The 14,388-nt window shown below is 31.2% G+C and overlaps 2 protein-coding genes across 6 annotated transcripts in view; both read left to right on the forward strand.

The window, feature by feature from the left end:
* The window catches only part of LOC102624608 (uncharacterized), a 72,613-nt gene that overhangs the window by 43,096 nt on the left and 15,129 nt on the right, over positions 1-14,388 (forward strand). The gene's annotated exons all lie outside the window — the stretch shown is intronic.
* Positions 5,267-14,316, forward strand: LOC102623639 (uncharacterized). 2 transcript variants are annotated; one of them, XM_006478076.4, is made up of 13 exons: positions 5,267-5,590; positions 6,173-6,229; positions 6,656-6,927; positions 7,011-7,085; positions 7,181-7,239; positions 7,367-7,502; positions 8,760-8,856; positions 8,962-9,028; positions 9,852-9,950; positions 10,843-10,932; positions 12,134-12,288; positions 13,320-13,421; positions 13,539-14,316. In XM_006478076.4, the coding sequence occupies exons 3-13, from the start codon at positions 6,675-6,677 to the stop codon at positions 13,687-13,689; spliced, it is 1,284 nt and encodes a 427-aa protein (XP_006478139.2). In that variant the 5' UTR covers positions 5,267-5,590; positions 6,173-6,229; positions 6,656-6,674; the 3' UTR covers positions 13,690-14,316. The 2 variants fall into 2 exon arrangements, with proteins under 2 accessions (XP_006478139.2, XP_006478140.2); XM_006478077.4 differs by having other exon boundaries at positions 5,267-5,459.

Below are 14,388 nucleotides of genomic sequence, written 5' to 3' on the forward strand. Positions count from 1 at the left end.
GAATTTTAAAAGAAAATTTTCAAAGCAAAAAAAATACCCCACTTAATGTACTTAATTATTTGAAAAAAATTGATTCTTTTCCAAATGCATATGTTGCTTATAAAATATTATTAATGATACTAGTAATAGTTGCTTCTCCAGAAAGAAGTTTTTTAAAATTAAAATTGATAAAAACTTATTTAAGATCAACCATGTCGCAAGAAAGATTAAATGGATTAACTATATTATCTATTGAGAAAAATATACTAGCGAAATTAGAATATAAAAATTTGATCAATAATTTTGCATGTCATAAAGCTAGGAAAGTTGATTTTTAAAAAAATGAATTTTTATTAATAATTTTTTTTAAAAGTCTTATTAAAACAATTTGCCTAAGGCCCCAAAATTGGTTGAGCCGCCCCTGCCCCGGCTATAAGTGATATATTAGTAAGCCTGATTGATTCTATAAGTGCTTATTTAATTGTAAAAGCTCTTTTAAAATTTTTGTCATCATTTGGTTTTATTTTGCGTAGAAATTTTGGAGGATTAGATAAGTTATTTTACCTCTATTAGAAAAAAAAACTCCAATTTTAAATTTTTGGAGTAGAGGTTTGAGAGCTTTTTAAAAAGTTCAATTATCTAAAATGTAAATTATTTATTTTATATTCTCATTTCATTTGTTTTATAACATAACTTTAAAAATTTATCTATTGAAGTGATTTTATAATATTTAATAAAAACTCTCATCCACAGCCAACAACTGAAATATCATCAGTAAAAACTCAACTTGAATAAGAGAGATTGTGAATTGTCAATTTTCTCTGTTAAAATCAATAAATACCGTTTATCCCCTTACTATTTTGATAATAGTTAATAACCTCCTGACATAAATAATTTAAAGGAAAAGAATGATAAATGCGTCATTTGCTTGATATTTTATCTAAGGAATATAAGATATATATTTATTATAAAGAAAGATGTTTAAAATAATAATAAAGTATAAGAAAAAAATCTTATTATTAATTTTTTTCACACCGAAACTTATATTTGTTATTTTTAATATTTAAAATTTTTTTATTTAAATTTAAACTCATATAATTTAATTATTTACTAATAAATATAAATATAAATTTATTTAACAATGATGATAATACTGTAAAATTATAGTGTTAAGGGATTATTAGATATTATGAAAACAATAAAGAGACAAGTGATATATATTAATTTTAGTAGAAGAAGTTGACAGTTTCCTCTTATATAAACTCTATTTAAAAAGTTATACCAAAATAATACTTAAATAATAATAAAACTAAAGGGGTAAGTTCAAAAGATATAATTTTAGGCACAAATTGTGAGTCTTTAAATTAAAGCAAAATAAAGGGTCGTGATCTATTAAATTCAATGGTATGATATATTGATACTATAATATTTATTTTTCCTAATCCACTCTCCTCCTCCGTATCAACAATTTTTTTTAGTGAATACCACTCAACGTTGAAGTATTAAACTAATAACATCTTCTTAGTTTTTAAAGTACGATGTCGCGTATTGATGTAAATTTTTTTATTTTTTTATTTTTATCTCAATAACGAGGTTTATAATATGATATTACAGTAACTCCTTTAATACGTCCGGGAAAAAAAAACTTAATTTAAAATAATATTATTGAGAATATTTAAATAAAATAGAGAGAGAAAGAGTGCAGTCAGCAGTATCATACGTAATTAATTTAATAAAATATTTGTTTATTAAAAAAAAAATAATAATAATGTAAACAGATTTCAATGTTGATTGTTGCTTGGAACAAAATTGGCTCCATACTTTGCTTAGTTTCAACTCTCAATGAACCTTTGTCCCAGTCTTGAAGGTGACGTAATTGTCGCATGATTGACACGTGTCTTCCGATGACGATTGTAAGGTTTAAATCATTTTCTTTTTTGGTAACAGACAATCTGGAGCTACACCGTCATTTATTCGACGCGTGTCCCGTTTGTCATATTGCTGTTTCTCTCCTCGTGGTTATCTTCGCTACCCTTAATCAATGATATCATACCCCCATTTGTTGTCAAACTCTAATACCTTAAATTGCTCTGAAGAAGACCCAAGAAAAAATTAATATTTTTTTAAGTACTAAAATACAATTTTTTGATTTAAGTATGTGCATAAATTTGAAAATCAATTAGATTTATAATTTTTTCATAATTTTATACGTAACCTCAAACTTAAACATACAATGTCAAAAAATAACATTAAAAATATATTCTACAAAGATTATTTTAATATTACATTGTCAAAATTACCGCAACTGATGCGGTAGATGAAGTGATATCATTTTATAGGATCATCTAATAATTAATATTTAAACTTCATTATTTCTTTTACTAAATAACTACTCATGTTATCACCAATCCGTTTTTTTCTTACGAGAAAAACTAATTTTCTTTAATAGAAAATCTCATTTTATTAGTGAATTTCACCAGAATTTTAATTATATTATGATTATTGATATTTCCAATTAAAATTCTCTTGACAATTTTAGGTTAACTTTATGTTGGCGTGGCACGGTCTAAATGGATCCGGACTGATACGAGATCACATCTATACTTTTTAGTATGCACCAAAGAAATCAATACCTTTTTTTTGTGAAAATAACTGTTAGATATTATTTTGAATATATTTAATTTCAATATGGGTTTCAAGAAACAGTGCGGTCAAAGCGGTCGCCTTTGAAACTAAATTTAGTAAGTAGAAACCACATAAGTGGCAACTTATTTTTTGGCAACAACCAGCAGCACAAGTGGTTAATTGAATTTTTAACAAACAAATCCAACCTGTAAAAGGCGCCCACTCTTGGCACCATTTTTCTATTCATACACACCAAACAATTTCACCTTTTTGCTTGCTTCTCTTTTTTGAAAAAGTGATAATTTTTTTTAATTAATACTTTTTAACAGCATAATCAGTGCACTAATCATCAATTTGAAAGTAAAATTTCAGAAACCTCGTGTGAAAGTTGAAAATTTTGAAACGATTGGAATAGAGAGAGAGAGAGAGAGTTGTCAAATGATAATTAAATCTTTCTAAAATTACCATAAAGCTTTTCCCAAGAGACGTAAAGAGAGGGGCAGAGCTTACGTTACATTAGCTGTATGTTACAGTTTAAAATTTTTAAACCTTAAGAAAAGGTAATAATTATTATAAAGGTTAATAAGTTTTAAAGTTTTAATTTACACCCCAAGCTGTAACTGGATAACAGTATCGCTAGTATTTTAATTTTTTTTGAAGTTCTTCATTTATATTTATAGCAAATTTAGTACCAAATTACTCAACATTTTTTTTTTCTGTTTTGTTTAATTGAATCTCTAACTTGTTTAATCTTATATCTATTGAGTATTTATTCATTATATTAATGATCTCTTGTTTTAATATATCATGATCATCAATGTTGAAGTCTTCTATGAATTGTTTAACTTTATTACATTATTTACTTAGTTGATCTCTTAACTTTTTAATTGATTTTATGTTTCTTTCTCTAAAATTATTAATTTCTAATATTTTTTTTACCCTTTCTATATCATTTATAGATACATTTGAGTTTTCTAATTTATTTAATAAATACAGTGACATTTAATTTAATTGATTATTTCTCCACATGTTTGAATCATTGATCAGAGACCAAAGGGTTGAAATCTTTCATTAGAGGTTCTGGTAATTTATTCACTATAACATTTTTTTAATAATTCATTAAATATATAAGATATTTATCACATATAATATCTCTTATAATTTAGGATACTAAATTTTGATAAAAAAATCTATGTGACAGCACTGATGGTACATATTTAGGATGGAAAATAGATTGAATGTGTGTGCATGCGTGTGTGTGTGTGTGTGTGTGTGTGTGTGTGTGTGTGTGTGTGTGTGTGTGTGTGTGTGTGTGTGTGTGTGTGTGTGTGTGTGTGTGTGTGTGTGTGTGTGTGTGTGTGTGTGCGCGCGCGTGCGTGCTTGTGCGTGTTAGAAGAAAAATCTAGTCTATATCTCAAGAGAGACAAGAAATTATAAATGTAAGTACAAAAATTTATTCAGAATCTAGTGGATTTTTATAAATATAATAATAATTTAAATCTTTATAAAAAATATAGAAAAAATTTATAAAGTTTTAAAAATAATTATAGAAGAGATGGACGAGAAAACCATTTAATTATAAAAAATTAATGAGGACTTATATGAAAAAATAAGTAAATATATGATTAGAAATGAAATTTTCTATAAATTACACCTATCTTTTGTTTTACGTTAAAATTATTTTTATCCATTAGATTTAAGAAATATCAAAATCAATTACCTATATTTATTAGTTGTTTGTTACATTATTTATAACATAAGCTTTGCCAAAAGAAAAAATGTCTCTTGAACAATCACTCTTACTCAAATTATTTAGCAACAAAGTTTTTTTTTTTTAAAGATTTATTACAATTCTTTTTACGCAAAAGGGTTTATGGACCAAAAAAAAAGAAAAAGAAAAGGTAACAGATTAAACATATCACGTGTACTTCATCAATTCACAATTCGTAACACATATCTTTCACGTTTGATCTTCGTTCAATTTCATGAAAAAGTTACATTCTATGATGTATGTGGGGTTGTGATTACGCCAACAGTACCATACTCAACGGCCTAAAGCCAAATTTTATTGACTTTTCTGATTACCTAATACTAATCATAGAGTGAGGTATTTTCCTACATTAAACTCTTTATTAATAATTTAATTATAAAATTTTTTCAAACTTTTGATACAAAAGTCCAAACCATGTTGATATTCTTCTGGCTTTTTAAGAAGTATTTCATATTTTTGTATTAGAAAAAAAGATATATTCTTGAAAATTCACTTATTAGTAGATTTTCATCTCCCCGCCCAAAATAAAAAAAAGTGACTCAAAATAAATTTCATTAATTGTCATTTAACTATTATGAGTGATAATACAACTATAGATGAACAATGACTAACTAACCTCAAATATGTACTTTAAAACGTGTAAATACACTAGTGATTGGAATAAATTATATAACTTAATAGTTTTCTTAAAAGGATTTCAGATGGAAAATATTTTTGGAGAAGAAAAAAAAATTAAAAGGTTTAAAAGAAGAGGGAAGGGGGGAGTTAGGCGCCAATAAAACGAGATTAAAATTGGCAAAAAAGTCGTTTTACTTTTTACTTCAAAATAATAATAAATACCAACTCTTTTGTCTTTGCTCCTGCTACTAGTAGAACCAGAGATAGTTGTTAATATCACATCTCATTTCATTTCAATTTGCAATTATCAAATTCATTTCTTTCTTTTTTTCCCAGAGCCATTATATAATTCTACTATTATTCTCTCTCTCTCTCTCTCTCTTTCTGGCCTTTGCCTCTTCAAATTTCCACTCAGCCAATCAGCAAACTTCCACTAACTACTTCAAAATTCAATTCCAGCACTAGGGTTTTTCTTTTTTCTTTTCTTCATTCTCTCTTTTTGTTCATTATTTGATTTCATATGCATACTGTTTCAGCATCAGTTTCAGTTTGACTCTGAACACCGTTAAAAAATCATTTTTTTTTTCAAATTTGATGGTAAGAATTTATTTAGAATCATCATACCCATTTCATCATCTCTTAATCTCTCCATCAAATTTTGCTCAGTTGTTGTACGATCAAATTTGTTAACTTTTTTTAATCTTTTCTTTAATTTGTAGAAAAAGTTATCTGGGGTGATTTCAAAATTTGAAATTTGTGTAGTCACTTGAAATTCAGCTTGCTTTGCTTGGTGGGTTTGCTTGCTTAGAGATTCTTTACTCACAAACTTCACCAATTTTGAATTCTATGCATTAATATTAATACAGTGATGAGCTCTTGTGATCTGTTTGCCACCTACCCTTTTCATGATTCTAAGTTGCTTCATAGTTTTGATTATCGGGTCCGGGTTGAGTTCAAATTTCTTTACTCTCACATTTTTCTTTCGAAAAATTTCTCCTTTAATGCTAAAACATACAAGTTTTTGTTACATTTTTATTTTTTATTTTTTATTTTTTTATGTTTACTGACGAAGAAAGTAAAAATTGTCATGCTTTACTTGTGATGCATTCTTCTTCTTCTTCTTCTTCTTCTTTTTTTTTTTTTTTTAATTTCTAATGTATTCATCTTTCTTATGTGCAGAAGTTGCTACAACTGTTGAGTTTTGACCAATAGTCCAATCTTCTGATAAGGGACAGGGTGAGAGAAAATCCATTTCTTTTGCTTGTACGGTTTTAGTTAGTATTATGAGAATGGTCCATTTTTTCAAAAGTGAAAGGGAGATATAGAAAAAGATGGAAATATTTTATATATTTATTTTTGAAATTGGTAATGGTAAGATGGAAAGTTATCAGTTTTCAATATCTTTTGGAGAGTTCCAGTGAGAGTGATTTGGATGCTGCTCGTGAGTACCCTACTAGTTTTAGCTCTTTGTTGGTTGAACATTTATTGCTTTCTCTTTATGGTTTCAGCTCTGCTACTTGTCCACTTTCCTTATGACTTATATCTATATTCTTTCAACTTCATTTTCTTAAAATTATATTTTACTCCAATTCATATTTATATGAATCTATGTAAATTTAGTTGGATTTTCCCTGATTAATTTTGTTTTCCTTAAATTGGTAGATACAATAAGTTTAAGAATATGGGATGCTTTTTGTCAACATCGAAGGATACTGGTGGAAATCGGAGGAGACCTGGAAACATTGGGGAGGTCTCTGTTTATGTACCTGGTTTACGGATTCCTAAACCTGTTGATTTCTCTCAGTCACTTGGTGACAACCTCTCAAAGAATATGGTTGAGCGTTTATCTGCTTTAAGAACACGTATAGTTGTCATGGCAGCACAAGAGGGACCAACAATTACAAGAACAAGAAGAAAAAGTGCTACACAACATGGTTTGTACTTTGTTTTAAGCATGATGTTTATATGTAGTTAGAAGTCAGAAATTTAGTGAATCAAGTGGAATTATTCTCTGCAGGGGGTTCGACATTGGCTGATCTTCATCAGGCTCTTGAAGATTATTTGCCTGTACTTTTGGGATTAGTAAAAGATGGTAAGGAGTGCATTTTGTGCCTCGTTCATTAGTGTGTTTGCAAGTCTGACAGTCCCCGGTAAATTCTAATGGTTTTGATAATTCATGTTTACCAGAAAGCCAGCTACAATATAAAGTACAGTTTGTTTGGGTTAATCAAGAGGATGAAGCTGAGGTGGGATTGTGTTACTAGTCTGTCTCATTTATATTTTTTGGATGTGTATCTTTATTTAAGTTTGTTTTGGGATTCTATACCTCTGCTTGTTGAAATGCAGGATTTAATGTGAATAGTTTGTTTGCAGGAAACAGCCATTTCCAATGCTTGGTATGAGGTGTTGTCAGTCTTGCACTTGATGGCAATGCTATCACTATCACAAGCCAACTTATTGCTTCTTCCTAGGACTTCTGCTGATGGTTATCAGCCAAAAGTATCAGAAGGTCAGTATTTGTTGCAAGTAATTGTCAATACAGACTCATTGCAATATTATTTGCCCTTCAGAGTCTAATTAGTGCAGTTATCATTCCCATAATTTAGAACTGTTCATTATATTAAGTACAGAATTTTTAAATCTAAACGTCAGTACTTACAATCTTAATAACAATAAATTGGTCCTAAAATTTTTAATTAAACTTTCAGCTTTGTAAAAAAGCTACTAAATCTGGCATCCTGAGTCTTTTTAGAGATATTATGTATAACGAATATGATGTCGACCTCATTTGAGGAAAAACTATATCAGAGAAGTTTAAAATGTATCACAGGATTAATTTAAAACACAAAGTGCTGTTTTTGCACTCAAAACACTTTTTTCTCAAATTATTAGAATTCTTTGTGTTTATCACAGTGGAGGCTTTTCAATGAATTCAAAAGAACAGATACCTCAAAAATATTTAAAAGCTAATATGAGTTTTAATTGCCAAGAATACATAGATAAAGAAAAAATCACGTGAATGATATCCTTATTTATTGTAATGTTTTATCTCACTAATCGTACCATTCTATTTCATTTTTTAGCAATCAAAATGTTTCCTCAGTGTCCAAATCTCTATGAACACTGTAGCTGTTACCGTCCAAAGTTTTGCACTGATAGGCCACCGGCAGTGTTCTTCTGCCCCTAGCTGCATTGAATTTTCAAGATCTTGCCATTACTGAGTTGGTTTATTTTATGGATTCAAATGCTTGTGATGGTTCATAAATCTTGGTAGACCAGACCACTGTCAATATGCTGAATTTCTTTGCGTCTACTTTTGAATACTTCAAGTGTTCATTTGGAGCTTGGTCTAAAAATTAAGCTAGGTTTGCAGAAGTATCTATGCTTCTGTGTTGTATATTCACATGCGCTCCCTTAGTTGCTGAAGAGCATGGAAGAATTGCTCTGGCTTGGTCCGAAGTTATCTATATCACATAAGGAATTACTGAAGTAGAAAGGCATTTTCGGTTTCCTCTATAATGATCATCCTTTCTTCTAATAAGATGATTACTTATAGAAATGTCCTGGTGGATACTTACAGAAATATCTTGGCAGTTGAGCTGTTTATTCACGTGGCAATTAAGTTAGATAACCAATTATGTTGCTCACTTGCATTCATTTACCTTGTCTTACCATTTTGCTGTCATATAAGTATTCTTATCTCTGTAGCCCCCACTGCAAAGGTGTCATCTTCTTTTTTTTTTGTGTGTGTGTGTGTGTGTGGCAGAAAGCAGGCGAGCATCAGTTGACATTTTTCTGAAGGCAGCAGGATACTTGGATTGTGCAGTTCGACATGTTCTGCCACAGATGTCTCCCGAGCTCAGGTTTGTAAACATGGAAAATTTGCAATGAAAGAAACTCTCTGTTTATTTTATTGTTCATTCTTCATAGGGCTTTCCACGTTTACAAATTTCTGCTTTTGGTTGTAGGAGAGAGTTACCTGTAGACCTAGCAGAAGGAGATCTCCGTGCACTTTGCCTGCAAGCATTGGGGCAGGTACTTTCTGCTCTTTGGATGGATTTTTAGTTAATGAAATGTTGTACTGCATATTCTATTCTTCATATAATCCTACTGTGGTTAATTTAGCATATAATGATTTCTCTTCCTTTTGCTTTTCTTTAAATGCTAGATATTGGAAAGTGATATTCTCTCTTTCACCACTTCCCCTTCATCTATCCCCCAGTACCCCTCTTTTCCTTTCCTCCCATTCACTTACCCAACTTTATACTTTCGATATTTTATCCCATTCAAGCAATTGGGTGAAGAAATATAGGCTAGATATTACTAAGTCAAATCGTAAATTATTGCATGGATGTTAAGTCCAGGGTCTTCAGGTATTGGAGAACAGTGTAGAGAATGCAATTCATCATTTACCATGAGTGATATGGTTTAAAGGTTCACATCATGCACTCGCACCTGTATGACACTAGTATGGCGTTTCATTAGGCTTCAATTTAAATAGTTTTATATTAAACTTTTACCTGTTTACTTAAAATAATCAAAAGTAGTCTACTTATGTTTATGAGATTCTTTTATTTTGACATAATAATGTGATAGTTACATGAAGCATATTCAATTTTCTATAATTTTGAGTACTTCCAACTTTGACTTGACTACTAGATGCTTTCTGATCCATCTTTTTGACATCTCTTTGGGATGATAACTTATCATATTTATCCACAAGAAGAAGACTTTTTCCCCTTACTAATTTAGAAGTAGAATCAAATGGTATACAGGAACCTTCTCTTTTTTGTCCTTTTAGTTTCCCCGTTCATGCTCTCTCTCTGTGGTTTCATATTCTTTCTATTGTCTGATGTAGGGTGTTGATATTCAACTTGGAATGGCAATTGATAGTACTAAAGCCACTCTAGCTGTGAAGCGAAGACTTGCCTGTGAGATGGTCAAGTACTGGCAGCAGGTAATGCAATCATTTTTCGAGCTCTTTCCAACTAAGGATGATTTTTGGATTCTGGGATACTGTAATAAATTTGTTATGCTGTCATCATTGTTCTATATCTTTTACTATTATGTAGTTCTGTATAAATTTTTTGATACTGTATAATGGTTCAGGCATTGTCTTCTTGTTATTGGGATGTCTAATATGTTAATAAATGTGCTGCTTAGTCTGCAGACTGCCACATTTAGTAAAGATTTAATCTCTTCATTCACTTGAAATTAGGTTCCTTTGCCCAAACGTATGTTAGTGATAATGACTATCATGTTCCTCAAAATTCTCTCTCTTTTGCTAAGTGTTTCAGGATATTCTTTTCCCTCTATTTTATTTTAATTTTTACAGCTTAAGCTTGTACTTAAGGGCCCTAGCAAAATTATGAAGTTCTAGCAGACATCCTGGCATGCAAACCACCATAAAATAGAAGAAATAAAGAGTGACAAATGTGAATAATAATTTGTGGAGATTCAAACACTAGGCCTTTTGAACAAACTTGGCTCTGATACCATGATATGTTGCAACTTGACTGTTAAGCTTGTAGGTGAGGGCCTAAATAAAAGTATTAAGCTATAACAGTGAACATATTATTCAGGGCTCATGATCTGAATATCATTATCTTTTAAATAGGCTAGGACATTTTTGGCAGCACAAAGGACGGTGGAGGTCATGATTTTGAAGTTTAGAGTCACTAAGCCTATGTGTGAACTATTAGCCATTGTGGTTCGGATACCATAATTTCGTCTAGTAGAAAATATTCTCCAGACTTATGCTCATAAGTCATTTTGTTATTTGTTTATTTTATACAGATCCTGTCAGGAATCTGAAATGCATGTTGCCTTGTTATGCTTTTCCTTAACAGGCTCAAGATAACATCATGAATCTTCCACTAGCAAATGGTTGGGGGGAAAAACATAAGCTCTTCGTGAAATGGAAATATTTTGAAGCCAAGGTACTTTTTGTTTGCATTTTTTCACTCTCTCTGTCCTGCTACGGTTCAAAATGCTCGCTTATTAGGATATCTTCTTATTTAGTTCATATTGGTTATATTTATATTTTAATCCCAATAAATATGATTAATATATTGCCACACAAGGCTACATGGATACTTTTATTACCATCATTCCTAACATGTGTATGGGAAAAATACTTATAATTTTCAGCCACACAAGGGCCTAGATGCCCAGCATAAAGACTTTGATACATGGTTGAGAATCCTGCGTAATTTGGAAGGATTTTACCTTCATATTTCAGAACTTAGTAAATAAAAGAGCATCCCTGTGTGTCAATGTGGTCACCAATATTTGTTCTATATATATCAAATTAAGGGTGTGTAATTGTTATTTTCTGTATCTGAAGTTATATGTTAGAAAGCAGACGTTCTTCCAGATTCCTCAAAGAGGCAGGATGCATTACATATCTGTAATACAGACATGGAGTAAACATGATGATTGCGAAACTATGATTATTCATTATCATTAATTACTTTTTGGGGATTTTATTAGTTAAAGTTCAGGATCAATTATCAGAATATGGGTCAATCATAACCAGAAAATAAATTTAGAACACAAGATCCTCCTTCTCAGATGCCATTAGGGTGAGAATTCATTTGCTAGATGAGGGTCTTGCTTTGTTCAGGATTAGTATTTGTGGGTTTTTTATTTTTTAATTACTTTTAGGTTCTGTCTGTAAGTGAGTGGCTTGATGTTGTCGGTGGCAAAATGTGTGATGAATTTGGACTTGCTTGCAAAATTGCAAAAATTTCCCATCTGTATGTTTTTTAGTCCAATTTTCTGGTAATCATTTGATTTTTTCACCAAGTAAATGTGTGCTTGTAAGTCTATGGCAGAAGGTGAAAGTCGAATTGATGTTAGAAGCCAAGTATTTAGGTTTCTATTATGTTTTATTGTTTTAAGGCTTAAGTTGTTAAGGTGATATGGTTTGACAAGATATTCCATTTAACCAGTTACTTTGGTGTATTTGATCTGAACTTCCTCAGCTACTTAATATTCTCATAGTATTAGTGGACCAAACCTGGTTCCTTCTGCTACTACCATCATATCCTTATAAATTTTGAACTCTTATTTTGCACTTGTCCAGTTAATTAATGTTACTTTTAAAATTCCTTTCTCTTATTTTCCCCTGCCCTTCAGGCTGCAGCGTATTATTACCATGGTTTGATCCTTGACGAAGGAAACACAGAGAAATTTCATGGCATGGCTGTAGCTGCTCTGCAAGCTGCAGATGAGTATTTTAAGGAAAGTAAGAAGGCATGTGAGGCATTTAATGTAGCTCCTCCTTTATCAAGGTATTCTACTAACGGCATTATTCTTTTTTTTTTCCCTTTATATTTTAATTGTAGAGGGTCATTTAGTTTAATTTATAAAAAACTAATTATCTTACTTAAGGACTAGTACGCTTCTATTTTCATAGCAAAGTAGTAGCAGCAATAGAAAGTAGAGTATGTTTTGAAAGCACTTCAATCATTTTCCAAATTGTCTCTTAAGTACCTCAGATAGTGTCAGATATTTTTGGTTGACAAGGATTCTTCTTATTCATATAATTGGGTGCCAAAGGATGCTCATCATAAAAAATGTGGGAAATAGTGCTTACCACTCATTGGTCTACTTGGAAGCATTTGATTTGAAACTTGATGGGCATCTTTAATGTCCTCCAATCCTCCTTTCTTTTCTAGCTTCATTGAATGAACTATACTTTTATTGATAAGTGGGAAATATTATTCTAAAAAGAATGTTGGACCTTATTGATTGAAAACATTGCAAACATGCTTCTATGGGTTTTTGCCTCATTTCATTTCTTCTTGGAAGGTGCTTTCAGTCTCCTCGCCTTATTTCTGTCTTGATCAGCCACTGTTACAACTCAAATCTTATTGTTGAGTTCTATTTCAAAAAGGTGGTTGGGGAGTGGCAAAGCCCAAATCTATTTTTAAATTCCCTATCTCCTCCAAAATTTGAACTCGGGTGGTCGGTTAAATAAAATTACTTGAAAACCACTCAGTTAAGCTCTCGTAGGGGCTAAACATCTTTGGTCAAAGAGGACTTGAATTCAATCTTAGGATCCTCTGATTCTGTTAATTGAAAATTTAGCACGCGGTAAGGTCAGCTTTTGTGACAAGGTGGTTATTGAATGTAAAGGTTATTAGGAACAGTTGTCCAAAATAACCTCATATTTAGAAGTAAAAATTGAAAAAAGATTATATATATGTTTATTTGTAATTTTATGTTTATTGGATGCTCTCTTATGTACATATCCTGAAGTATGTAGTCCTTTAGAACATACTCATACTGATACAATAATATCATTCTTGGTGTTGGATAGAAATCCTCCACTTTGGGGAACCATGAAGTATCTGTCTGAGAAAATTCCTAAAGATACTTCAAGCAAGGTCCGGATAAATCGTGATTTGTACTCCTACGAAAAGTAAGTTTTCATAAAGCACTAGATGAATAAATATTATTTGTCTATGAAACTATTTTATCATGGGCAAAGGATCTAACAGTGAACTGTTCTCTGGGATAATGGTTATTTTAACTACAGAATCATGGAGACTGCGCCAACTTTGCCTGACTTTGCTTTGGCCCTAAAACCTGATGAATTTCAACTTCCGCCAGTGCACCCTTCCTGGACTGACGAGAACATGAATAGGGGGCAAGCCGGTGCCAACCAACCCAAGGGTGACAGAGGATAAACTGCGTAAATGGTAAAATTTATAGTTGCGGTTATACATTTGGCTATTCTCAAGCACAGAACGGCCAGTCAGAAATCAAAAGCAGGTGGACTATTCTTCACTTGTGTGTGTATCGAATGTTCATTATGTTCAGCTATCTTTTTCCATATCTTCTCTTTTCTTTTTCTTTCCCTTTCCAATCTCGTCCCTTTTCTTTTTCTCCATAAAAATAATGACTCATCCTATGAAAAAATCTTGTACAACTTCCCTGTGTGGGTAAATTGGCACTTTCTAGCAACGCGATGCATATCGCTGCCAATTCCGTGAAAATGTGTATACAGGTTGTCTGTTTCACAGAAATGAGCCAAGAAAATATGCGAATTGTATGCTAAAAAGATCTTGTACCAGTCCTTGTATGTAAAATGACCACTGTAATAGATGGTGCTCTTTTCCATTTTCCCTTATTAACTTCTCTAATCTCCAAATCAGTCTGCAAATATGTTCTGTTTGCACACTGACCCCATTCTCATTAGCCGAGTAATATGAATGGTTTTGTAAAGTGCCTGTTTGGAGAAGGGAAGTTCTATTTCTTTAGCAACTCACTCGAGAGAACATTTGACTAAATGAAATTTTGTTAGTTTCTGGATATATGCAGTTTTGTTTTATTGATACGCATAACGTCATTTCTATACCAAAAAAGCTGTGTTTTATGCCATTTCT

Source organism: Citrus sinensis, chromosome 3 (genome assembly GCF_022201045.2).
Source record: "Citrus sinensis cultivar Valencia sweet orange chromosome 3, DVS_A1.0, whole genome shotgun sequence".
In the NCBI taxonomy this organism is placed as follows: Eukaryota; Viridiplantae; Streptophyta; class Magnoliopsida; order Sapindales; family Rutaceae; genus Citrus; species Citrus sinensis.